The following is a 26710-nucleotide window of genomic DNA, read 5'->3' on the forward strand; positions in this document are numbered from 1 at the left end:
CTCATTGAATATACCAACGGCAGAGTATGACATTTTGAGGTTTCTCATAATATACTGCTTGCGTATTTCCCCCGGAATCTTTGCTCAGATAGTGAAGTCGTTGTGAGAGAACATGATGTAATAGCATATAATAATTACTTTGATGATGATCTGCTTTAAGTCTAAAATAATTCCGAAGTGAGATGACCAGATGGGGGCGCTGTCTCTATTTTATCCATATGGTTTTGCACTGGGCATGCATGACCTGCAATTATTATGAATAAAACCCAATAGTAAGAAAAAAATCATGCAGTCATTAAAGTAGTAATGCTTTATGCATTCAACACTATCGTGTATATACCAGTCAACCACATGTAACAGCCGAAAATGTCCATTTATTAAAACATTATGCAACACATAGGATGGAGCTATGATATAAATAATATAATTTCAACATTATGTCAACATTCACACAATGAGGAATATCACAGTAATGCCAAGATTCCTGTTCTCGAGAAGCTCACTTCCAATCACACAGACAATTTAAATAAAAAAAGAATACAAAATCCTTCTTTTAATAAATAAACAATGGCCCAGGCCATTTAAGAATTACATATCAGGACTAATATGCAAGAATATGGCACCAGAAAAAAATAATTGGCATTATTGTGCAACTACAAATGAATATCTACCATTTATCCCATGTTATTGAGTGAGCAAAAATAGAAAGAAATTAATGACTAACAATGAATTAAAGATAGCTTATATGAATCCCCTCAACCAATATCAGACAGGCCTGAGTTTAATGAAAACGGAGAGAGAGCTTTCTAGAAATACAGTCAGAAATGTAGGTCTTACAGTGTAACAAAGATTAATTTAAATGCAATGATATCCTTGGGACTTAACACATACTGATTGTAAAATTCTGATCATGTATATGTACTAATTGTGTAATACAATGAATCACCACTTTAATGTGGTGGAGAAAGAGCAGGAAGAGATAATGGAATGGATGTTTATGTAAGATGTTGCAATTTAAATTTGACTAATTAACTGATATTTGGTAAAAACTAGAGGTGAACAATATTATTATACTAACGTATATAAAATAAAAAAAACGTCTCAAAAGGCACAGTGTTGTCAATGAGGGGGCGACAGGGACTTTTCAGAGTTATATCCTCCAACATCTAAACCACAGTCTTCATTGCTGGCCGAGTCCACGAGTCTCTCTCCTCCTCGTCCCCTGCCATCGTCGTCGTCCTCCTCTTCCTCATCTTCTTCTTCGTCCTCATCCAAATCCTGATCCTTACGGGACGCTCTTTCCGTCTTGGGCCCTTTGCATATCTTGAGGTGACGTGTGAGGTGGTATTTGGTGAGGAAAGCTTTGTGGCATTTCTCACAGACAAAGTCTCTTCGGCCCTCGTGAGAGTTCATGTGCTTCTTCAGATGGTTGGTCTTGAGGAAATGTTTGTTGCACTTCGGGCACTGTATCCGGCGCTCACTGTGTGGGGAAAAGAGATAACAGCATGAAGACAATGCAACATATACGCTTTATTCCAGCAGGTAATCTCATTGGGATAAAGATCTCTTTTGCAGTTGGTACAGAAAGAAAAACTGCAATCGCTGCAAAACAAAACGCAGTCCTTAAGCCTGGTGACTGTTTAAATCTACAGCTCTATCTAGGAAGCAAAAGTTACATACTGTGTGTGCGAGAACATGTGTTGTTTCAGGTCGTGTTTCCTGATGAATGCTCGATCACAGAGGTCACACTTGAGCTTCTCTGCGCCGGTGTGGATGAGCATATGCGACGCCACGTGGGATTTCTGGGTAAACAATTTCTCGCAAACTGTGCATCTGTAGTTCTTCTGACCTGTTAGTGGGAAGAAAGGTTTCAGAGGTTGAACATGTTTTAAAGCGGCATTCACTTCTTGTTTAAATCTACTCAAAAGTGTTAAAGGGAGCATCAAATTGTCATTTTCTTTTTATGCGTCACTCTGTTGCAAAATCTCCATATATATACTGTACATACTTGATTTTTTTTCTTATTTAGCCATAGATGTCGCCCAAAAATCAAACCCGCTTACACTTGAGTTATCCCCGTACACACCTGTGTGAATCTTGAGGTGCATCCTGAGGTTGCTGGGATCGCTGAAGGCCTTGCTGCAGTATTCACACTTGTGAGGTTTCATCCCCACGTGCCCCATGAAGTGCACGTTGAGCTTCGTGGACGTGAGGAAAGCCCGGGAACACATGCTGCACTTGAATTTCTTCTCCCGTACATGACCCTGCCCTTTTGGCCTGGAGGTAACATTATTAGAGTTTCTATTACTGCCGACCCTGCTGCTGGTGTTTTCACCGTTTGTTTGTCCTGCAGCGTGGGTGTGGCAGGCCCATGGGGAAGAGGAGGAGCTCGAGGTACCATTAGTCAGCTTCTCTTCCTGGTGAGCGTGTTGCTCTTGTTGCTGCTGCTGCTGCTGCTGCTGCTGAGATTGTTGCTGAGAGTGGTCCTGCTGCGAAGGGCTGTGGCCGTGCGGAGGTTGGTTATGGCTGTGGTTACTGTTATGGCTACCGAGATGAGACTTGAGCTCAGAGAAGGAGGAGCACTCTTTGCCACATTGGCAGATCTGGCCCTCAGGCACCTGCGGAACACCTGTGAAGACATACAAATGGTGGAATGGTAACATTCTTACATCAATCGATGAATGAGCGGATCAGTGAGGCTTCAATAACATAAAAACTATGCATGATAAATAATCTGTCATCTTACCCATCAGCCTGCAGTAGTCTCTGCTGTAATAGAAGAGCAGCTCCTGGTCTGGGTGGATCTCTGTAGTTGTACAGAAGAATAGTTTACCGTTGGCAGGGTACGCCACCAGGTTCTGTTCCTCACGGGTTCTAAACACACACAGACAAACACATCAAATAGGATTTATTAACATATTGGTTAGACTGAAACAACATGGCAAAAGCGAAAAACGCTGATCACAACCAGACAATTGGGAGTGCACTTTCTTACCTTGCTTTGCGGACAAACATCATCCAGTTGCACTCATTCTCATGCGTCGTCACGATGTAGAATTCCAGCACATTGTTGTGGTACATCTGAAATAGAGAAATGGGTTCATCTTCTTATAATAGTTTTGGACGGACTCTGTCAACCGACGGTCCAACCAAAGTCTCTGCACTGACCTTCCATATTTGTGGCGTGTCCTTTTCTGGCCAATCAGAGAGGTCCACGTTGCTACAGTGCTGGCCCACCATTGGTCCAAAGCAGGTCCTTTGAGGAATTACGTCCCGTGCAAAAACTCCTGTAAGAGACATGGACACATTTTGTCAGTAATCTCATTAATGTTTTTTTTTTTTATACCTATGTACTACCCTTTAAAAACAATTTATAGTAAGGCATAATAACTTCTAACAGTGCTTCTAATTATTATTACTCTCATAAAGTGTCTGTGTGAATAAAATTGTGTCTGTTCCATAAATAAGTGAACAAGCAGATGCAAAAATTAAGGAGACGTTAAGGAGAATTTATGCATTTCACAATTTTATCTATGAATCCGAAGTGGGTTTTTTCTCTTACCTAGCGGTTCGTCAGCTACTGAGATGCGCAGGCACAGCGGACGCGGCAGAGAGAGGCGAGCCCGGCTTTGGATAGGCGTGTCAGGGATGAAGGTGACTGGGCCGTGCTCTGGGCAGTCTGACGTATAAGAGCGTTCACACAGTGTGCACCCTGGAAGACGACAAAGTAGTAGACAGATCCCAATGCTTTTGTCAGCTCTGGAAAACATGATTTTCAAATACATCAAATGCAGTTTTTAATGTCTGAAGAAACTGTTGCAAATACACACTCACAGATGGTGTAGGCAGTGACCATGTTCTCCTTGTTGGACGTAGAATCCTCGAGCTGCAGGGTGGAGTTTACCAGCACCAGGTTGTTTTCGGGCCCGAGCGACACTTCTGCAGTGATGGGGGAAACATTCACTGCCTCCAGCCCCATCCCAGAGTGTCCATGGAGCGACACCGCCTCCAGCTGGCCCTGGCTGGTCATGGAGCCAGTGAGCACCACACTGACAACGCCAGAGTTCAGCTCTCCATTTGTGTGGAGCTGCTCCCCAAGTCCTCCTGCGCCCCCACCGCCAGCGTTCCCCACTCGGCCCCCCATATGATCCGGCTCCATCACCACCGGTAGTTCAAGAACAGTGGGTCCATGGAGGGGCATCACTCCACCGGATGAGTCCACCCCAGTCAATCCCTCATGCGGCTGAGGCTGCCTCCCCCCTCCGAGCTGCTGCTGGTTGTCGGACACCACCACCACCCCGACTCCATCCATGGTGGCGAGCTCCTCTCCCATCCGGTCCGGAGACATGGGGCTGCTGACACGTGACTCCATGGCCAATCCTGTAGAGTCCAGCTCATGAGCACCGGTCTGGTGGAGGTCTCCCTGACCACTGACCTGTCTGGAGTCCATGGGCACCAGGCCCTGCTCCAGTGGGCCTCCAGGGCCACTGTAGGGATCCAGACCGGAGGGATTGTTGCTGGCCACCGACAGGGTCCCATCCATGTTAAGGCTGCTGGGATGAATGTATTGAGGTGGTGGACGGTCTGCCAGATAGGACAGGATACCTATAGCAGGGAAGAACTTGATCAGTGCTGAAACTAAAATCTCAAACAGAGTACCATATGATTCATTAACGCACAAACAGCACCCCACCTGGCAGTATGTGTCGGAAGTAGCTGCTCTCCAGGTGTGGGTACGGAGGCGGCGGCAAAGAGTAGTTCCTCTCTGGCAGGCCGCACATCACGCCTCTGTCGCTCAGCGGACCCATGGGGAGCATCAGCGACAGGGCAGAAGGAAGGGAGCCCAGGGAAGGACCCAGACTGGGGATGGTCACCGACATGCCTGAACCATAAGAAAGAGTCAAGAGCATATAAATATATATAATTACTCTTGGTCCAGTGTTTTGCTTGTAATGTCTTCGTTACCTGGAGTAGGGATGGGGTTGTGTGTCGGGGAGTTGGGCAGACCCAGGTGACCGGCGCTCACTGAGGGCACGCTGAGCTGGTCCATGCCCACAGGACTCAGATTCATGTCATTCATCCTGGACAAACAGCTGCACTGTTGAACCGGTAAAGTGCAATGAGTCACCAGAGCCAGATGTTTAGACACAGTTAGCAACAGTACGACATTCATTTAGGCTCAATTATCTCGTTATTCGTGAAAACGTATCCATTAAGTCAGCCCTCATATGTAATTCTAGACACAAAGGCGACGCAAGTGTGCAGTGTGAGCTACGTCATCTTACCTGAATTCACCAACTGACGTCCATCAGTCACCGTGTACCGTTGAATGGGGCTTTTACACGTATCTCCGTTTGATAAGAACACCTGGTATGAACACAACCTAACCTTAAACGACATGCAGGTCACAATTATTACACGAGTCCCGATTTAAACCGCTCAAAACAGTAGTTAGCATGCAATTCACAAGCATTTGTCTGCAACTATTTAGCAGCGTTGTAACACTGCTAACGTTAGCCATGCTAACTTCCATCTACATACATCGTAAAAACCGACAAATGTCAATATATTTAGTGTGCTAAACGTAGACAAATGCCTGCCACGACCGGACGTGACGCTTCATTAGAAAAATACTGATTATACGTGAAAGGAAGATGCCTTGAAAACAACAACATACCAGCACAATACCTCCCTGAACGGGGCCATGACGGGCACACTGCCTCTGGCGCGCATGCGCTCTTGCGCTGCAAAGGCGGAGGAGTACTTGGCTGATCGTAGGTCAGTTCTTCTGTTGTCTGCAGATTCAAATGAAGCGGCGGTGAGGGGGGATAGCTTTTAGTATTGAGTATTTTTTTACATATTTGTTTTTTGGTAAAAAAGGCTGTAGGCTATATATAAATTATGATGTTTGCTATGAAAAAAATAATAAATAACTGAAATAACTTACAAATGGCCCCCAAAGTACTTAAATATATGCACCTGTCAACTTATGCACTTTTATTTCGGAGGAAAACATTGTAATATTACATTTATCTGACAGAGAAATGTTAATTAGATTAAAATATGATGCATCATAATTAATTAATTATTTCACTCTTCATTTGAGGTAAAACATTGAATGCAGGACTTTTAGTGCAGCATGATAGTTTTACTTAATTACTAAAACATTTGAAATCTTCTACAAATGTTCCCAGTTAAAGAGAAAGTGAAAGGTAAAGACAGTCTTCTCCTCTGCATCATCGTTTCATCATTCTTTCAAAACACACATTTGTATACAAGACATAAACTGACAACAGACTGATATTTTTATTTATTTTTCATCCCCAAAATAAATGTCTCCACCTAAACATGCCGGTTATTTAAAGCCCTTACACATGTTGACGCTCCTACCTACTCACGATGAGAGCGGAAGGAAGAAAACGTTATGTAAACAGTTTTTATCTTGATGAGAAAGTCATGGCTGCATCTCCGCCCCGGATCACACCCACCATAAACGCAGCCTCGAAAACCCCAACAAACAAGTTGTCACACAGACCGACAGAGTTCAGATCGAGAAGTTGCCCTCTTGGTATAAAAAAGATCCCGGAGGAGATAATTCATCACAGAGCGGCACGATTTAAACGGCAACTCTCGCTGCAAACCCCGGATGACTGTGAGGAGACTCTGACAGGGTAAGTTGCATCGATGGTGCAGAAAAAAATGATTGCATGTTTTACATCTGTTTATAGGATTGTGTCTTTGATTCTTAGGGAGACGTCTTATCCCAGTAAGGATTTAATGGAGCATCCTTACGTCCCTCCACTGGCTGTCCACGGCTTCTCCATGGACACCGGTGGAGCGCACTACAAGGATGCGCTTCGGCTCGGACTGCCCTTCCACCTGGACGCTGCGTACCTGGACCCCGTGCGCGGCCAGAGGTTCCCCTACGGACGCTTATCATACTTCCCCTTCCACGTGCCCCTCGGCGCGTGCGATTACTCCTTTGAGCCTGCGTTCATCCGGAAGAGGAACGAGCGGGAGCGCCACCGGGTGCGATGCGTAAACGAGGGTTACGCGCGGCTCAGGGAGCATCTGCCGCGCGAGTTTGAGGACAAGCGGCTCAGCAAAGTGGAGACGCTGCGGGCGGCTATTGACTACATCAAACACCTGCAGAGCCTGCTGGACTTGAACGCGTCCGGGATGATGCAGACGTCACTTGGACACGAGCAGAGGACAGACTGCAACAGTGATGGGGAATCCCAAACAGGCCTCAGCGACAGTGGGGAACTAGTTTACTAGGTCTCTCTCTCTCTCTTTCTCTCTCTCTCTCATGCTGTACATTAATTAAATTGTAAAGAAAGTAAAATATCACAATTGCCACATGTCTGATTTTATTCCACAGTCTGTATATTGAGCACAAGTGTCATTTTCACATGGCTATAGATGCGCAATCATAATTAATTAATTCAGTTTTAAGAGTTTTAAGCTTATTTTGTTGCAGCTAAAATGTTAAGGTTGATATATAGTGGTTATGTGCCCTAAGACAACCAGACAACAACCAGACGTTGACAGTATTTATTAATGTGTGGGACATTGTAAACACTTGAGAATGAAAAAAAAATCACTGATATTATAATGGGTGTGTGGTAAAAATAGGCTATTGTCACTTATTGTGGGACAATTGTACAATTGCACTTAATTTATTTACATAATATTTTAAATTGCACCATCACTTTGGATATTTCTAGACAAATGATTGTTTGCGTGAAATTAAATTATTGTGAATCGTTTTCAAAGCTAAAGGATGGATGTAACAATTCAAGGCCATGCAGCAACCAGACGCTTTGAATTGAACGGACAACACTGTCACAGCAAAAGAAGCAAGTTTATAACATTAATTAGCCATTTGCAGCCATTTAATCATGTTTTTAATCACAGCCGTGATTTATGACGGTAAAACGCCATTGATGAACAAGGCTTAATCTGTGTGAGACTTATATATTATATTCTCCTGTCCTGTTTTGGCCAAGTGAACGTTACATGACTAATCCAGGCTTAACAGACATGACACCACAAGTGTCTAATCAGAAGCGTTACCTGAGTGCTCTTCAAAGACCACCTACTTAACTGCACTATAGATCAGGGTTCTCAGGAAGTCTTTCCTCCCTTAATAGCTTCAGGAATGCATTTATCAGGGAGCCCTATTTGTGTGTTTATACTCCCCACCTCCGCCGACCTGCACGGAAACAGCTCACAATTTCCGATTTTTCCGAAATACCAAAACCACAAATTGCAGGAGGGGGTGGTTGCGGTGAGGTGAGTAAACATGATATTGTATACAAGCAAAAAGGGGTTTTGGAGAGACCAGCAGAGTGCAGTCCAAGTGAACCGTGCTGGTATGGAAGAATGGCACTGACAGTCACCATGGCGTGACATCCCCATAACAAAAAGGTGCTTGGCTGTTGCAGCAGCGTGTGATTTAGACCCAGTAATTAGCCAAGTGCTGGTACCCTGGGCCTGATGGTTCAGTGGCACTCTGAAGATAGAGAAGGCGAAGCTACTTTAATGAAAGCCTCTGCCATAATGGATGTTTTTCTCCTCTGATGAGGCTGATAGTAATCAGATTCCAGCACAGATTCCTTGCAGGCTGTTTTACTGGAAGGGTTGTTGCCAATGCATGGATGGGATTTAACACAGGAGAAACATATCAGATAGATCATTTCAATTTAGATTTCCTCAGATATTTGGAATTTTGTGACTCTGCCATTGTCTTAAACCAACAACATGCCCTTATACTGCTCAAATCTATTTACCCTCTATCATGATGAAACTTATCTATAACAACAACATCTCCTCCACACAGACAGGCAATGTCACAATTAACCTCGGATTGGACACATACATAATTACTTGGTGGAGATGAGCATGCAAAATAGGAGTCTGATGAAGGATATGAAGCATAAAACAAGTCAAAGGGATAATAATATCTATATGTTAAGCCTGCAAATAGTGCCTTCTGTGTTTGAGGCTGCAGACTTGTGCTGTGCAAGAGAGAAAATACCTGCAAACATGCACGATGACTTGGACAGATAACGTTTATCAGCTGAAGCAAGATCAGGCGGGACCACCGGGATAGGTTGCGGCGACATGTCGAGACAGTGAGCCCACATCCAGAGACGGAAACTGAACAACTGGGAGTAACCGGACACACAACGCCGAAGGGTTGTCCCCCTGCAGAAGAAAACACTGATGCACTTCTGATGAAAAACGTAATGCTTTTTTTTTGTTTTCTTACTATAGTTTTCATTTTGCAACTCAGCATTGCTAAAATATACAATACATTATAGATTAACTGCAAAATGATGTAAGAAATATTTAAGTCAGAATGAAAATGCCAATTTCTAACCATTTGAAAATGAAAACCACATTTGACATTTAATTTTCAAAGACTTAACCTGCTGGATCATATTCAACAGCATCCCTCGGTCTATTTAATGTATATTTACATGTCATCACAGGGGGTCAAACTCCAGGTCTGAAGACATCACAGATGTGCCATACATGAATGGCCATCAGGGGGCGACTCCCCCGATTGTGTATAGAGGTTAATGACAAAATGACCCTATTTCTCACTTGATGAAGTATCTCAGTGAACATTGTAAACATGAGTTTATGGTCTCAATCGCTTCAAGTCTTCTTGGTTACAGCATGATGCTCATTTAGTAAATCACGGTCCCATTTAGAGTCAAATAAATGATAAATCAGGGTACGCCTTGGCTTAGGGCATGGCTGCCTTGTAAATGAAGGGTTGCTAACACGGCATTTTCTGGGAGTTGTCCTTGTTTTATTTTACAACTTTAACTCTTTCACAGTGTGTTTTCCATTTGAGGAAGTTAATTATTATTTTGGTCGCCTAAAAATGTTTGTTATTCAGTGTTTGGTTGTAAAAAGCCAAGTGTTATTGCAAAATAACTTCATATTTACAACTTAACATTATTATTTTAATAAAGTCCCTGTGTGCCTCCATAGACTTCCCGTTAACATCATGTCATGGTGCATAATGACAGCAGGGCTTGGCCATAATAAAGCCAGTTATTTACTCATTAAAGCAAATATTAAAATGCCAGTGAAGTTATTCAATGCATCAGCAAAACTGGTTTGTAAAAAGAACACACAGAAGCAAAGGATGCATCCTTTACTTTCATTTATTAATTTAAATACATATTTACAAGTATTTGAAAGTTTGCTCTACAGCTCGTGTGTGCTGGTAATCAGTGGGCCTGCAGGTCGACAAGCTTTTCGAGGAGAGCGTCTTTTTCCAACTCTAACATGGAGATCTGATGGTTCTTGTCACTCACCGCCTGTCAAAGGCAGAGAATAAAGCCTTATCATTTAGACGCTTAAAGCATAACTATAAAAAAAAAAGATCAGGATGAAAAACACTGATTATGTTCAAAGAAATGAATACAAAACAGTCACAGAAACTTAATTTACCACACCTTCTTGAACATGGAAAAACATGCTCTCCTTACCTGAGTCAGTACCGTGTTGTGCCACCGGAGGTCACCGTCTGCCACCGCGTCATGCAGAGAAGAGTTGCTTCCTCTGGTGACATTGGGCTCCGTCATCACAGAGCCCAGGGAGCCGTTCACCCGCTGCATCCGAGACCTGAGGAGGCAAGACCGAGCCTGCAGAGGTGCAGACATGGGCGAGCGTCAGTAAAGTCAACGAGGCCCTGAGCCCCGAACCCTGAACCCAGACCGGTACCTCCGCTGCACCTTCCCAGCCGACCCCACGTTTGGCCTCGATGTTGTCCTGCTTGGCTCTGTTCTCATCCAGCCGCTGGAGGTACCAGAGGCGGGTCTTCTCCAGAATCTCCAGACCAGACCACAGGGCGTCCTTCTCCTTCTCTAGATCCTTCAGACGCTTAACCTGAGGGAACACGGCTCAGTCAGGTTCACATGAAGATAAAGTCTCATAAGCTGAAACTGAAATTCTCCTTCACGGCCCTCATCCAGGAACAGGATACCAACAAAATGAATAAATGTTGGACCATCCTCGTGAAATGCTGACCATGTACTCTCATAAATGTTTGACAATACAGGCCGTTTGGTCAGGCATGTGTGTGTTGATGGCACCATGGGGGACCGACTAACAAGCTTGACCACACACACAAAAAAAACCTGATGGAAAGCACGTGTGATCGGCACAGCGCTGCCTGTTGTCTTCCAGAGGCCCCAAGGCTTTGTTTATATCAGCAGAGCCAATCTACAGAGCAGCAGGAGGCCTTTAGTCCCATTGTCTGCCCTCGTTGGATTACATACAGTTTTAAATGGGCTCACGCTGAGAGCTCACAATGCTACAACATGCAGGAAATCGTAAAATATGGTGGTGGGTAATGCAACTCTGGGTAATGGTCAGGTGGTCACAGTCATTTTCTCAGTTTAAAGGCAATCAAGAATGGCATTTAGCAGCTCATGACTAGTGAATGATTCATTTCAGCTCCGTTTCATTAATCAAATATTCAAGTCGTGCAGAAAACAGTTCCCTTTTATTTACAATGAGATAAGATAGAGCTAACAGCCGTAGGCCTGCCATAATCTCTGATCTATTAGCGTTAACTCCTCTTAAAATAACAGATTTACAGTGAGTGGAAAATGTGGTTATATTGAGCCTTTAGCAGGAAGCTGTGAAGGGCAGACTTGACATGTGGGAATGTGTCACTGGAATGACTGCAGCCATGTTATCTTCAAAACACTTCAAGACATGAAGCAAAGACAGAGAAACGGACTGAAAAGTGACCCGTTGTATTTACATGAATCATTCCGTTGATGATTACAGTCATTTTATACCCAATTTATTCTAATTTGATTTGCAAAACAAATAAATGAACTGAATTTCCCCACAAGAGACATATTCTTTGTCGTGAGGAGAAGGCTTTGAAACATAACATATCTATTAAATATTTAAATAATTAATCAGAATTTCAGAATGTCTCTTGGAGTGGTGTGTTGCATTATTTTCCAAAATTCATGGCTTCATCTTTGCATCTCTGCTGACACTCCTTCCATATAATTAAAATTCATAATAAATGTAAATGTTATTTATGGAGCACTTTTTGCAATAGACATTTTACAGCTGGTCATGAATTAAAATGCTACACCTACAGTTGATTACAATCTAATCCAAAGTCTACTTCTATGATGCCTATAATGTGCAGTTGTTTTAGTTTTTCTCACGTTATAGAGGTGTGTAATTACATTATATATGTATTATTGAGGTCAGGACATAGATAGTAGTCGTGCTGTACTAGACTGTATTATATGCATGATGTGCTGCTTTGATCAAGTCTAAATTAACCCTAAACATAAAGAAAATCAGTTTTTGTTGTAATTTCACTTCAAATAAAGCTTGACCTTGAACTTGATCTTTAACAAAGTGACTTAAATAACTAATTTGAATAATGTCTTCCACATTCCAGAGGGAAAGAAAAGGTCACGTGACCGTACCTCGGCCAAACGTACCAAACTGGTGACGAGTATATAGCATTAACTTTGACTCAAGAATCACATCTTTACCTTTAAAACCTACATGCATCAGGCCTCGACAGTGTACTCCAGTCATTCTGCCTATTATGCAGAAAAACCTGTGCTCAGGAGTCATACACACACACACACACACACACACACAAACACACACACACACACACACACACACACACACACACACACACACACACACACACACACACACACTCTCCCTCCTCACCCATAGGTAGAAGCGGAGTGCGTCCAGGCTGCAGAGGCTGGTCCTGAGCGGGATGATGACCACGGTGTAGGAGCCAGAGCCGGGGGGACGACAGGCCATGGAGAGGAGATCCGTCACTGACAGCTGCTACTACCGCTGCCCCATACAGGCTGGATGAATAACAAACAACAAACCCCAGCTCGCCACCGGCTGACTCAGAATAATAACACAGAGGAAGAGAGAGAGAGAGAATGAGAGTGAGTGTGAGAGAGAGACAGAGAGAGAGAGAGAGAGACAGAGAGTATAGGCAGGGGTGAGGAAAAAATAAAAAAGCAGCAGGATACACAGGCACAGGCAGCGTGGTGCCCCTCGGGCGAGGTAATGAAAAATTCCACATGTCACTGACATGACTGGTTAATCGACATACAGTGACAGTGTGAGAGAGAGAGAGAGAGAGAGAGAGAGAGAGAGAGAGAGAGAGAGAGAGAGAGAGAGAGAGATCCATATGACTGTTTATTGTGTATTATTAACTTAATATTGGACAAATGATATGAATGTTGATGCTTTGGCAACATTGTTACTGAAACTTTCATGCCAATAATTCCCCTTTGAATTTGAGAGTGAGAGAGAGAGAGAGAGGGAGAGAGAGAGAGAGAGAGAAGGTGAAACGACAAGAGGGAGAGGCAGGAAATATGAGAGTGGGGCTGTGGATGGGGGATTTGAGAGGAGAGCCGGCTTTAATCTCATCTTCACGAGAAGGATGGGAGGGAAAAAAAAGAGCCTTCTGGAGCTTTCTCCACTCAAGGGCAGAACGTCCCCAAGGACTCATGTCATCCCATGGGACCATGACATTCCTCTGTTGAGTGGAAAAGAGAGTGCATGAGCACATGCATTTTCTGTTGGGTTTCAGGTGAGCCTCCCTGTCCCGACACGTTCCCTGGAATGTGACATCACCCGGGGACGGGGAGTTGCGTGCCAGCGCGGACCTTCTAGCAACGGCGTTCAGCAGTCAAACAAACAGAACACAGTCAAGTGCAGCTTGTAGAGCAGAGGCGTGGGCCGACGAGGGTGGAGCGCTCATGGATTGTTTGAGCCACGTTGCGTTGACATTAACTTCATGACTATCAGCTGGTTAGTGCCAGTGCAGAAAATAGTACAAGCTTTTTTTCCCTCCTCTTCTTTATTTTTGCTGCCTCAGGCCAAACTGATTGAATCCACAGCAACACTGCTAGAAAGATTTTAGCCTGATGAGATTTATGAGGGAAGATTATTAAGATTCAGCCCAAGAATTGTGATAATAATAAAAAAAAACTTTAGAATTCCTATAAACAAAAAGTACATGAATTAACAAGCAGGGAGTTTAATGAGGAGACTATATTACGTTGCCTTAAATAGGATTTCAAATGGAGCCATACAAGGGACTAAAACTGGAACCTCGGTGACCGTTTCCTTAAGTTATGAGGAGCTGAATTGGAAAAGAACTCTGTTCACACTGGGTTTTGTTGATTACATTAAATAAATGTAATTAGATTCCCAGTTTAAAGCTGCAGTCCTACTCTATCACCAGCAGATGGAGCTCGAAGCGCACACAACTGGATGGGGGGTTCAGACTCACATTCAGAGCTGACATTTTGTGACTCTTTATGATATTCTCATTGAGGCACGAAGCCGTAGCTTGAACACAACACCAGGTGGCGCAACACAAAGGAGATGTAGAGGCATGTCGACTTTCAACCCATGTTAAGACATTTCTACACACTTTGGGAAAAACGACTCAAACTTCATCTGAATCAGGTCACCTTTACATCCATCCATTCCTACATTCCTGTGATTTTTTCATGTCAGGTCAGACGCTTAAGACCCATCAACCTGGAGACATGAGGACCAGCAGTTGGATCAAAACATGGGATTAAGCTGCTGCGGAGGAATGAGACTCCCGATGCTCCAGCATCCCTGAGACAGAGCCTGCAGTAAGCCCATTATGTCATGTGACGCATGATTCCCACCAGAATGAAGCTCTACACGTGAGCTCATGATAACATGAAATAAATACACTTCTGAGACCTTTTTGTTGTTATCTCAGATCACGATGAGTTGTATTCATGTTGGTGTGTTCAAATACACCCAAATGCGCACACACACACACACACTGCAGTGACCCGTTTCCCCCCTAAACAGACTCTTTTTAGTCACTTCTACTACTTTGTGGCTCAGAGTGGGCCCCTAGTTGCTTCCTGTCTCACGACACACACACACACACACACACACACACACACACACACACACACACACACACTCACACACACACACACACACACACACGCACACACACAACTCTCTCTCTGTCACCTTCACCACATAGAATGACACGTGGCCTCACATACAAAAGCAGCTTGAGCGCTACACAAATACATCTTTTTAAAATAACAAGCTGGCCTCAGCCAGGCAGAATAGAGACATTACTCTGGACCATAGAGGCCGGGCTCTCCCTCTTTGCCCCTCCAGCCCACGCCAGCGCCCGGGCCGCTGAGGGCTCACTGTTCCAGATCATAGTTCCAAGGAATCTGATCCAGATATGTAACCAACCGTACGCGCCCACTTCAATCAGGAATGAAAGAACTTTGTCTCTCTGGTCTCTCGAAGGGGGAATCATTACAGACCGAAACTCAACTCCCCGTCCTGAGGAATCTAAAGCAATGGATCTCATCAGCAGGAATAAGACCAAGCAAGACGGTTTCATATCAGTTGGAAATGGACCAACACACTGAACTGAGACACAGATTTGCTTAATTTGCCCAATGAAACTTCTGTTTAGATGTGGACGATGGAGCAGACGTGTCAACAGGTGTTCATTTTAAATTATGGAGGAATTTCACCCGCAAAATTGCCAAATATGTTTGATGATGCATATCAATTTTAGACATTTCCCCGATGACACATCAAGATTTATATTTGAGGAAGTAGTGCAGGTGTGATGAACACGATGATGTAAACACCGTAGACAGTAGCTTTGAAACAGTCCAGACGTGTGAAATAACAGTATTTTTTCAACCTTAAAGAGCCACTCAACTGATTTCACATTACACATCCATTAAGTTCAGGGACTCACAAGAGACACATTAAAGAAAGAACAGCCCGTCACGCTCCAAAAACACATGTCCCATAATGCAACTCAATAGGGCCTTTGATTCCGCCTGCCTCCTAAATGGCATTTTTTTCAAAAAACAACAACTCACATTTAATATAATTCTGGCTTTCTGTTAAAAAAGCTGACTACTACTACTACTAAAATAAAAAGAAAAATGTAAATAAAATATTCTTTTAATAGAGAGCAAAAGGGCCAGGAATCATGATCGGACACTATCAAAATAAAAGCCCCAGATGGTGGATTTAAGGAGCTCAAGTATGAGGTGTGACATCAAATCACAACAGCTATACATAAGTGAAACTTCTACGTCTTCTCTACCATTCTCTCTCTTTCTACCTCGGGTTTCCGTGTTTACTGCAGTCAGACGAAGCCCTGCTGGCCCTGGTGCCATATATAATAATAATAATAAATAATAAATAAACAATAATACGAGCCCCCAACACAGGGGCTCCAAATACCCACAAGCAACTTTACGAGTATTGGTTTGCAAGGTAACACAATCCCCCACGTCACTCTCCTCTGTCACACACAAACACACACACACACACACACACACACATTGTCACGCTCACACAGCCGTTGCTACAAGGCCGAGGGGCCAGATGCAAACCAGATGTTCCCCAGATGTAGATAAGGGTCGAAAACACATCAGCTGAAGCGCAGCACCTTTTCACCTCAGCTGAATGGAGCAGAAACAGATGCGGGGGGCGAACGTGAACCTCCTGTTGGTTATGAATGACAGATACAGTATGTTTCTCAGCGTTATACGGTCATTAAGAGTCAACTGGTGTTGTTGCTCGCTGTTGAAAATAAGCATTTTTTAAAATCAGGGGAGTGGGTTTAATTTCAAAGCAGCATTGTATTTTTTTTTTTATTGGTTCAAATTAACATATTAATGTTCTGTTTCACAGAACAGACGTCCCTTTGTCTCGCTGGGGCTTTCTGTCTCGTTTTGATATTTTTATGAGTCTCAAAGTCACTCTAGTGAGACCAGATCAAGTCCCTCTCGGACACATGTGCAGGGACAAAACAAAGCATCGATTAACACCTGCCTCCTCCTCCCCCCGCACCCACAAACACACACTGCAAAAACAGTATTCCAGAGATCACGATGTTATGGCCTCAAAGCACAGGAGAACAAGAAGGGCTTTACATTCACAGATCAATACGCAACGGTTACGATCTGTACGTCACACCGCTCCCCCCACCACTGGGACCCCCGAGGACCCAGAAAAACCAAACAGAGGGTCTCCTCGGGCACATTTCATCTTAAACCCGCTCACCCCGACACACAAGCTCCCCCGGTGAACCCGCTGACAATATCCAGCTGCCAGCGAGCCGCCTTGCTCTCCCTGCACCCCGAATCTTGGCCGACCCTAGAAAGCACACATGAAATCAGAGTACTCAGCCCCTCCCTCCCCCCAAAAAACCCACCTGTGGCCTCCACAGCTGGGCGAATACTCCCATGGAAACTCCTCAAACTTACACACGGAGTACTTGTACCTTTTTTAATCCTCAGAAGAAGAATTAGAAAGGAGTTTATTGCCAAGTATGTTTTCATATACAAGGAACTTGCCTTGATTATCAAAGAATTTACAATAAACAATAAAGGAAAAGCACTGCAGTTAAGAACATAAAAAATATAATATATTTACAATTCCCCCCTCACAAAATATAACATCCAGACTTTAATTAAAACCCCACAGACCAATCAGATAAATGACTCCATGGCAACGCTGTTGTTTCAGTGTGTAGTTTGGTTGTGCTTCACATTTAAAACTGAGGACCGTTTTAGCTCAGAGGCACAACGGTCGCGTACATCTCGCGATGTATTTGTGCATAAGCGTGTCGGCCTATAAGGATGAGCTGCTCGGAGACAATAAGTGGTTTTTAAATCGTGGGTCAGCAGACAGCGCTGAAGGCTGGCCCAAATGATGATACACACACTTGTGTTTTGTTGCTGTGAATCACATTTTGTCATTTCTAAACGAAGCCTCCCTTCTTCTTCTCCTGACTCGTATTTTGTTGTGAGGCGTCGGTCAGACGTAAACAGTCTACGGTGAGGCCCTTCTCTGTGTTTAAAAGGCAACCGAAAGGCAGGAGGATGTGGAAACCCCCATGGTGCACCTGTGAACCAACTACTTCCTCCCCTCTGTTGCGTCTCTCCATCACAGTTCCCCCCCCCCCCCCCCCCCCCATCCACCACAGACACTTCCTACTGAAACGATACACAACGTGCATCCTCTCCGAGGTTTCGCAAAGAGCATCTTCAGCACAAAACTCTCAGTTTCAAGGTTCAGTGACCTTTGACCTGCAGCTTTCTGAAACCTCCGTCTCATCCGCACTGAAAGCCAACAGTGTTTTGTTTCGAAACAACAGATATTAAGGTGGATGCAGCTGTATAGTCCGACTGCACATTACATGAATTAAAACCACAATTTGTTGTTTTAACTCTTCGGTTGTCGTGTGGATTAAACAACATGAGGTTTGAAGTGTTCATTTGTGAACTTCAGAGGTCAGACCTTCTGATTCCAGCCTTTATTTTAAGATGGTATTGATCTCCTCCAACTTCATATTGATTACATCTACCTTTAGTAAGTCATTAAATCATTTCCCACAAGCTTTCCTTATATTCTGTGCAGCACTTTTCCACAAGCTATATTTCAAATGATTCTCTCTCCTATCTGATCAATGATTCTCCAAAAAAAACCATCACGTCATGTGTCGTTTCCTGCTGATTAGCACGCAGAGTTCAAACATTAGGGAAACGCCGCCCCCAGCGGTCGGATCCGAGCATGCCCGGCCCCGTTAACGGCCCTCTCTCTGTCGCGTCCTTTGTTTGCTTTACGACCCTCGGTGAATCAGCAGCATTCACACGAGAAACCTGTGAACTGGTTTTAACTCGGGAACACAATCACATTGTCTTCTGACCCGAGTCACACTGCACTGTGTGTGACTGTCGGTTCACAACCTAATGTATTCAAACGCCACTGACCGTGGAGGGGAGACAATGGGCTTAATGACTAACAAACTGTAACATACAGCACGGGATAAAGGGTGGGAAGAGGAGGGGGGGGCACACCAAAACACACACAGCACTGTAGACAACAAGAAGGGGATTAGGAACTTCATGTCGAAACAATAAGATGACTGTAAATACAGGTCAGAGAGCTGACAAAACGGTGTGGGATCATGCTGCCGAGGCCTCATTGTCTGCTGACGGATCCACAAATATGACGGCGTATAAAGGCCACTCCACACAGATTAGTAGGGAATTAGGGATCTGGGCCACAGCCCTTATTGACTATTATGCATCACGATGGGAGAGACCTTAAAATGACTCAGCATGGAGGAAAACAACAGGAGTTTGTTCCTGGAGAGGAGCAGCTCACCCATCAACACATCTTCCTGCAAATGTATGCATTATATCCTTTTATATTTATATCCGTATCTTCATATCTATACAAAAATGCTGCTGTGATTAAACCTTTTTGTTCTTTTGTACATTTTATACTTTTAGTATAAATTTGTATTCTTTACTAGTATTTTCTAGTGTGAACTATGTTTCTACTGTGTGTATGACAATAAAAAATCTTGGCCTTGATCTCTACAGAAATTATTTGGTTACCGGTATGTTTTTAATCATAATCTTGTTGAACATCAAATATTTATTTCCACAAAAAAAAAAAAAAATGCCCTGGACCATGCAGGTCATATGCAGAGGCTTATTTTCCATTTGGCAACTACAGCAGGGCATAATATATGACAGTGAACATAGTATCACCATGAATAGACTGTTCCCCACCCTTCTCCGAGTGTTTCTTATTGTTACCGTGGCAACAAGCAGGGCCATTTTAACGGAAATCGCGCCGTTTTTCCCCACACCAAGTCGTTTCTGTGACAAAACCTGACCCACACCTAAATCCCTAAATCCTGTGGTTTGTAACGACTCTGGAAGGATGAAGTCATCCTGCTGACCGGCGGTTAAATCTGTCCTTTGTGTCGTAACATAGGCCATGTTGTTTGATTCGGTTGAAATATTGATTAATTTCTAGAAAAGCTCCCCCCCCCCCCCCCCTCCTCCTCCCTACGATAACTTTCATCCAGTAAAACTAATTAAGTGAAGATTGAGATTTATGGTTTCTCATAAACACACTTGGGTGCATTTGCAAACAAGTTCTTGTTTGTTTTGAGCGTTGTGCTCCAGCGCCTTGACCTTTTGATAAGAGCGTGACCCCCAGGAAACATTCCTGGGGGGGTGACGTATAGCTCCTTCTAGGTACTACACCTCCACCATCGCTGCTACCTGCTTATTAAAGCAGAGCATCTCGTCTGCATGGCCGTGTCTGAGTAGGGAAAGAGGAAAACATTAGTCGTGCGAGGCGGTCCAGACTTCGAATAATGTGTAAAAATAGCAAGGTCGGGTGCTGGCCCGGCTAGAAGGACTCTCACACGACTTCTACTGTGCGTCAGTGAAAACATGCAACAAGCAGCTGATGTAACACACAGAGAGGATATGTAATAATCAGAAAAAGGAGAATCTATCTCTAGACAAGAGAGTATTTCATAAGAAAAGCAAGAAATGTGTCATAAGGTGTTACTATTATGGGAAACAAAGCTGATGTAATACGGAAAGTGACTCATTCATTTCATTGTGATGAAAACCTGTTTTTACACATAGCAAAAGTCAATTAATTCTCTCTTGTCACTTTATATTTTGATTATCTATGAATTTGCAGATTTGTTTTTTTAATTGACAAATCAGTGAAAGTCTAAATAACTTTAAAATGCCTTTTTGTGTCTGACTAAAGAGACCAAAACCCCAAATAAAACATTTAAGATTCAAATTTCTGAGGATTTGAGTGGGAAAAGTTTGGTATTCTTTGCTTAAAAATTACTTTTATTTTAAATTGTTATCTATAATAGTCAAAAACTAATATGATTTCACATCCCTTGATCCTGTCTGAGTATTTTACTTAGTTTTAGTATTTGTCCAGCATCTCATGCAAAGTGTCCTTAAGTATCCAAAAGGTGACATAAGTCCTATGCATTATTATTATTACTATTTATCATTTTCAAATAATGATTATAAATGAATGATTCTTCTTCTTCTTCACTTCTAAAGAGAGAGAAGGAATGTCCCCCCGTTGCCTGCTGTTAATCCCCCTCTCCTCCACCTCACCGGACCATGTCTCACAAACCGGCGGGAAGAGGAGAAGTCAAAATGGAGAAGTTTTCCCTGCTCGAAACGGTCACGTTGCAGCTCAACGTGACTGGAAAAGTGAGGGCGGGATGCCAAAATCACAATGTGACGCAAGCACTACACGAGAATGTGTGTCACATTCGAGGGCGAAGGGGAAATGGCCGCCCGCTGCCAAGATGTTTGACCTACTTCTGGTTCGCTGTGGAGGGAAAAAGGGCGGAGAGTGCAGCGGCTCGAAAAAGGAGCGGGAGACTCAACGGTTAGCAGCAAGACAGAAAGGTAAGAACATATTAAAATAAATTAAAATATAAAAATAAAATATATAGAAATTACTTTTAACACTTTTATAAGCTCAACTCACACTGAAGCAGATTTAAACACGTCTTTTTGTGCGTAATTGCTTTTACGCACTTTATGGGAATAAAGACTGCGGCTCATTTTGCTCTAAATTGTCTCTTTATCACCTTTATTCGCGGTGTTTACCTCTCGGCTGCGCCTCAACAATGACATGTTTTGATGGAAACCACGTGACCGCCTCCTCCAGTAGGACGTCCCCGCTGTCTTTCTTTTTTTTTCTGAGTCCTTTACAAACAAGGCTTAAGGGATAAGGGATAAGGGGGGCAGCACGACCCTCCCGTGGGTAGTGGAGACCAGAAAGCCTTCATCGTGACACTTGTTAGTTTCTGCTGTCAGGGACGCGTCTCACACTGGCTGCGTGAACTGTGCGCACAGACGAGAAACCTCAAAACTTTTTGACTTATTTCACACATTGACGCTGATGGTAAGAGGACATTTATTTAATTTATAATTTTTCCTCCATTCTCGTTGGGGTTGATGTACAGATTCGGTGTGGATGAATGTAAAGTAAAAGTTGATGCGCTTTTTCTGCGCGTTTTTACCGCTTTTACGCATAAAAACGAGCCAACAGCTCTTCATACTATTAGTTGTTGATGTATTACATGTATTACCATGTGGCCGCTGCTGTTTGTGTGTGTAATATGAGCGTTAATTGCCCTGACAAGCCACGGACCGTTTTGTGTGTCGCATCTCATTGACACACATCCGCAGCAGCAGCAGCGAGGATCTGAGTGCGTCACAAGTTTTGCTGCACAAACTCTCCCGGCGTGGATGTGCGCGTGTATGTGTTGCGCGTGCAGAGAGAGTTCGTGCATTAATTTAAGTTAAGATATTGGAGGTTTTTCTCGGGTGTTTTTCTGCATGTGGGACACCGAGCGCTGGTAACCCGATCCGCAAACCGCGCCCACTTCTTTTTCGACGCAAACAACTTTCACTGAGAGAGAGAGAGAGAGAGAGAGAGAGAGAGAGAGAGAGAGAGAGAGAGAGAGAGAGAATGACATGTTTATATTTTTATATATTATATATTAATATCAGTCAATGTTCATATTACTGTTTATTGTGTACTGTCCGATTATTTGAACTAAATATATTTTGATGCTTTGGCAGAGAGAGAGAGAGAGAGAGAGAGTTATGTGGTGCATTCAATATAAATTCAACTCATAATGTATTATGTAAGTGTCTGAATAAGCAACGTATAGTTGACAGGCGGCTTGGTGGGTGAAAGCGCTCTCCCTCTCTAAACATTCTATAGGTGACAGTTAAGCAACTCTTTGCCCCCCTTCCTCCCCCCTTCCTCCCCCCTTTGGCCCCTTGGAGAGTGTTTTTCTGTCTTCGAGCTGATCTTCAAGAGCTGATATGAAGACGTTTCTAAAAGTCACCACACGTTTGTCCCCTCTGTGTTTTAACTATTACAATAATAGAACAAATACGACAATATTTTGTGTTAAAAATTGGTATTTATAGGCCACCCCCCCCCCCCTTTATTTTAAGTTATATAATATGCTCGACTTTAGGGCCCTTACCTAATATTGTCTGTGAAGCCTCTGGGGAAGCCTGAGTGGATGTGACCTACTGTCCCATGATTGTAATCCAGCGGTATGTTGGCTATAAGGTCTATGGGAGGGGCAACAAATCCGTACTGTACGAGATGACAGCCAAACTTGGCAGAGGCAAACATTTGAGCTCTTATCTCGTATCGGCAGCAGAAGCACACAACCCTCTGTAGTTACTGCCCATCCCAGAAAACACACACAGGCCTTTTTCACTGCCGTCACACATCTGATGAACCTGATCCACCTATAGTTTATGCTGATTCCGTATAATGTGAGAATCCTTACGTGGTTTTCCTTCCTCCGTCACCTGCTGACCTCAACTTGGCGATCTTTGACCCGCAGACACCAGAGCAGGTGGAAAACTCCAGCTTCACTCTGACAGGGCAGGGCAGTGGATTTCGCCGGGAGATTTATTTGGTGTTGGCCTTAGTTACCTGTTGCTGCAGTAATTACTCAGCAGGTTAGGGCACATGTGTATTTGATCACATAAAACACAGAAAGGCACCCAGGAGGGCAGATATGAGCTGGTGGGGGAATTGGGCACTTAATAGCTCAGTAATATACGCCTGTAAAAAAAAGAATCACACCTCAATGAAACTCCGAACACTCAACCTCCGACCTTTCCTCTAACACGTAGTTTGTTCTCCAACAGGGACGTGACTATGGCTCCTCCATCAACATCAACAGCGCGATCGGCTACAGAGCTCTCGCACCTGGGGGGCATTGAGGCCCTGAAACTGAAGGTGGGGCCGGTGCGGAGGAACCTCTTCGGGCCCGTGGACCACCAGCAGCTGGAGAAGGACTTCCAGCGGCTGCTCTGCATGAACGCGGAGGTGGCCAAGCAGCGCTGGAACTTCGACTTCCAGAGCGAAACGCCAGGGGACGGCGGCGACGTGGCGTGGGAGGCGCTCGGGTTCCAGGACGTGCCGGCGTTTTACCGCGGCTGCACGGTCAGGCAGGCGCCGCGGAGAACGGCCAAAAGTTGGTCGTCGACGTCGGGCGAATGTTCCTCGGGGTACAACAGCTCGTCCGGATCCGGGGACGAGTACCTGGAGCTGACCACAAGGGGGTGCTACTCCATTCAACGGCAAGGAAAGCGCAAACAGGCTTCCATCACAGGTCAGTCCACCAAACGGCAAACTGTAATCATAATTCTGCAGCCCAAATGTGGTGAAACAATAGAACCGGAGGTTTGTTTCCTGACTTTGCATCGTCTTCTCTCTCCCTCCAGACTTCTTCAAGGTGAAGAAGAGGAGGAGATTGCATTACAAAGCAACTTCTCGGCAGTAGAAAACGCCGGGATCACCGAATGGTGGAAATCACCTCATGCAGATATGTGTCATATCATATATATATATAAATATATATGAAGCTACTTTGTTCCTTGTTAATCAAGCTCAGCTTTTAGCAACGGTTCTTGTTGATAGTTATAAATATTATACATGTTCTACGTACGTTTTCCTCAGCTTTCGACTATACTGTGAAATGATTTTTGAATGCACTCTTAATAACAGAAAAAAACCCCCGGCTCCAGTTACTTTATTAACGGGCCTCGGATCGTATTCGACCTCACTCTTCAACTCTTTTTTTTTTTTTTTTTCACTCCCTATTGCTAAAAAGTCTTTGAGAGGCTTTGATTAGATGAGTTACTATTCCTGGCCTCGCCTCACACTTAGCCTTTGGTCTCACCCCGGGGCTCCGATAGCACGAGTCAAGCCAGGGGTCAAGATCTCACCCGGGGCTCAGAATTTTGGCAGCGCGACTGTGATTAGCTGCAGGGCAAAAGGTCAACGGTGGAGGTTTCGGCAACGAGGTCACGTGGCCGTGCTTGTAAAACAGTGACTTAAAAGCCTACGCCACCTATTCATTCATTATTCACGATGTCAGATCGTCGGCGAAATAATACATACAAAATAAAATTCTATTTTTTTTATAGAATGTAAAAAAAAAACGAGGTGTTTGTGGAAACCTGTGCCATTTCCCCTAAATTGTGCCTTTGACTATGAGTCATTATGGGTCATTCACACTCCACCTTTAATTAAAATATTGGCCATGCATATTTATCATCACTTTAAAAATATATACACAAATGGCAAATTATAATCCCTTTTCCCATCACATTATGTGCATAATGGGAAAAAAATCTATATATTTTTTGGCAACAGACCAGGACATACCTTATTAGGTTGTATGTTTTGTCAGCTGTATGCTTATAATAATGTAGCATCCCCCCCCCCCTCCCCACTCTGTCTTCCCTGAAGTCCACCTTGTAGGTGTTAAATACGCTATTTTTCTCCATGAAGGAAATGTAGTGTTAAACCAGAAGGAATCCAAACCTCATGGTTCCAATTTTGGTTATATATATTTTGTTTCTGAAGAGTCAAGCTGCTTCATTTCTTATTTTGTTTTCCGTTTCCGTTCTATACGTGTTTGTGTCCATATAAGTGTTAGTGTATGAATGTGATTCTCTACGAGTGGCGGCAGCTGAGACCGTCGAACCAAAGAGAAACTGCTGTGCCGTATATATTATTATATATATATGTAAACACGCCACAACTGTTCAACTCAAATAGGATGTGCCTACTTCTTTTTCCACACCTCCAGTTGTTCGTATTTGTATATGGATGAAAAGCCATAACTCCGATCAATCCACTCACTCTCTACCTCATCAAGTCATTTCAGTAAAACAAACATGTTACGTAGATATATGCATAAAAACAATGGAGCTCAGGTTGTTTTTGCATCTTCAGGCGAAAGAGAGACGGAGAGACAAAAACAAGGGGGGAAGGGGGCGGTCCTTATCATTTTGTTGTGGTAAAAGCTGTCGAGGTTCAGCACTCAGTGTAGAGTTTCACATGAGGCAAAATAGTCCGTGTGTCAGAGAGGGGCCCCCAGCTCAGAGGAAACTCGGGTCCCTCGGGGGGGAGGCACAAGGGGGAGGCAACTTTTGTTGTTTTTCTGCCTCACTTTGCTCCGAGCAGAGGAATATAGTTTTAGGAGAAGAAAAAAAAAAAAGGGAGAAACTTTAATAAGGGAACCCTTTACCAGAAAACGCCTCAGACCCCATCTGGATCACAAAGTGGACTGGGATTCGGACCCGCTTTGGTCTGCTTAAGTCTCTCCGTCTCTCTTTCATGAACTGAGCAAACAGCGTGACGGCAGTTTTTCATAATCATGCTTTTTCATGGTCGACACAAGGCAATATTTCACTGATCCAAAAATAGTAAACATGGCTATTCAGGGTTTTTTACACGACAAATGTGGTCATCTGTGTGTGTGTGTGTGTGTGTGTGTGTGTGTGTGTGTGTGTGTGTGTGTGTGTGTGTGTGTGTGTGTGTGTGTGTGTGTGTGTGTGTGTGTGTGTGTGTGTGTGTGTGTGTGTGTGTGTGTGTGTGTGTGTGTGTGTGAGAGAGAGAGAGAAATGTTTGTGTGCACCTATCCTCTCAGACGAAACTTTCAAAGTCTATATTAACTTATTTTGAGTTTGTACCATTTGTTATGTAGGGAAATGATTAGAAAGTCCCTATGCTTCTTTTTGGTATAACTGACTAATTGTGTTATTCCCGAAACTATATCTTTGCACTACTTTAAACATTGTTGACAAGAGAACTATTTTTTAAGGAAATCTTTAAAAAAAAAAGAAAAAACAACAACATACATACTCACGGAGAAACTGAGGCACGGATTAGATATTTCTTGATATTTTTATTTTTTTGTTTTCCT

The 26710-nt window shown here is 43.7% G+C and overlaps 4 protein-coding genes across 7 annotated transcripts; 2 read left to right on the forward strand and 2 right to left on the reverse strand.

Annotated features, from left to right (window-relative positions):
• Positions 1–360: 360 nt before the first annotated feature.
• prdm4 (PR domain containing 4) lies at positions 361–5727 on the reverse strand. Of its 3 annotated transcripts, XM_084038869.1 has the most exons (12): positions 5678–5727; positions 5286–5388; positions 4966–5098; positions 4694–4882; positions 3835–4605; positions 3563–3712; positions 3169–3287; positions 2996–3081; positions 2747–2874; positions 2087–2629; positions 1681–1849; positions 361–1480 (listed from the first exon to the last, which is right to left on the reverse strand). In XM_084038869.1, exons 3-12 carry the CDS (start codon positions 5078–5080, stop codon positions 1120–1122), a joined length of 2631 nt encoding a protein of 876 aa, XP_083894995.1. In that variant the 5' UTR covers positions 5081–5098; positions 5286–5388; positions 5678–5727; the 3' UTR covers positions 361–1119. The 3 variants fall into 3 exon arrangements, with proteins under 3 accessions (XP_083894995.1, XP_083894997.1, XP_083894996.1); XM_084038871.1 differs by lacking the exon at positions 5678–5727 and having other exon boundaries at positions 4966–5081; positions 5286–5389; XM_084038870.1 differs by lacking the exon at positions 5678–5727 and having other exon boundaries at positions 4966–5093; positions 5286–5385.
• A 729-nt stretch (positions 5728–6456) lies between these two features.
• On the forward strand, positions 6457–7345 carry LOC311032211 (achaete-scute homolog 4-like; the record flags this gene model as incomplete). The annotated part of the gene is made up of 2 exons (XM_084038846.1): positions 6457–6671; positions 6750–7345. The coding sequence occupies 2 exons, from the start codon at positions 6457–6459 to the stop codon at positions 7276–7278; spliced, it is 744 nt and encodes a 247-aa protein (XP_083894972.1). The 3' UTR covers positions 7279–7345.
• A 2843-nt stretch (positions 7346–10188) lies between these two features.
• On the reverse strand, positions 10189–13078 carry sapcd1 (suppressor APC domain containing 1). The gene is made up of 4 exons (XM_084039055.1): positions 12748–13078; positions 10747–10911; positions 10512–10667; positions 10189–10340 (listed from the first exon to the last, which is right to left on the reverse strand). The coding sequence occupies exons 1-4, from the start codon at positions 12844–12846 to the stop codon at positions 10251–10253; spliced, it is 510 nt and encodes a 169-aa protein (XP_083895181.1). The 5' UTR covers positions 12847–13078; the 3' UTR covers positions 10189–10250.
• Positions 13079–21199: 8121 nt separating this feature from the next.
• cdkn1d (cyclin-dependent kinase inhibitor 1D) lies at positions 21200–26640 on the forward strand. Of its 2 annotated transcripts, none has more exons than XM_084039054.1 (3): positions 21200–21356; positions 23640–24106; positions 24219–26640. In XM_084039054.1, the coding sequence occupies exons 2-3, from the start codon at positions 23650–23652 to the stop codon at positions 24275–24277; spliced, it is 516 nt and encodes a 171-aa protein (XP_083895180.1). In that variant the 5' UTR covers positions 21200–21356; positions 23640–23649; the 3' UTR covers positions 24278–26640. The 2 variants fall into 2 exon arrangements, with proteins under 2 accessions (XP_083895180.1, XP_083895179.1); XM_084039053.1 differs by lacking the exon at positions 21200–21356 and adding an exon at positions 21693–21858.
• Positions 26641–26710: the final 70 nt, after the last annotated feature.

This window comes from Eutrigla gurnardus (genome assembly GCF_963514095.1).
Source record: "Eutrigla gurnardus genome assembly, chromosome: 21".
In the NCBI taxonomy this organism is placed as follows: Eukaryota; Metazoa; Chordata; class Actinopteri; order Perciformes; family Triglidae; genus Eutrigla; species Eutrigla gurnardus.

Coding starts and splice junctions, on each gene's coding strand:
- prdm4 (XM_084038869.1), bottom strand. CDS start 5,080: ATGAATGACATGAATCTGAGTCCTGTGGGCATGGACCAGCTCAGCGTG. Junction 4,883..4,965: donor CAACCCCATCCCTACTCCAG/GTAACGAAGACA, acceptor CTTATGGTTCAG/GCATGTCGGTGACCATCCCC. Junction 4,606..4,693: donor CTTCCGACACATACTGCCAG/GTGGGGTGCTGT, acceptor TCCCTGCTATAG/GTATCCTGTCCTATCTGGCA.
- sapcd1 (XM_084039055.1), bottom strand. CDS start 12,846: ATGGCCTGTCGTCCCCCCGGCTCTGGCTCCTACACCGTGGTCATCATC. Junction 10,912..12,747: donor CACTCCGCTTCTACCTATGG/GTGAGGAGGGAG, acceptor GTGTTCCCTCAG/GTTAAGCGTCTGAAGGATCT. Junction 10,668..10,746: donor GCTGGGAAGGTGCAGCGGAG/GTACCGGTCTGG, acceptor GCACCTCTGCAG/GCTCGGTCTTGCCTCCTCAG.
- cdkn1d (XM_084039054.1), top strand. CDS start 23,650: ATGGCTCCTCCATCAACATCAACAGCGCGATCGGCTACAGAGCTCTCG. Junction 24,107..24,218: donor CAAACAGGCTTCCATCACAG/GTCAGTCCACCA, acceptor CTCTCCCTCCAG/ACTTCTTCAAGGTGAAGAAG.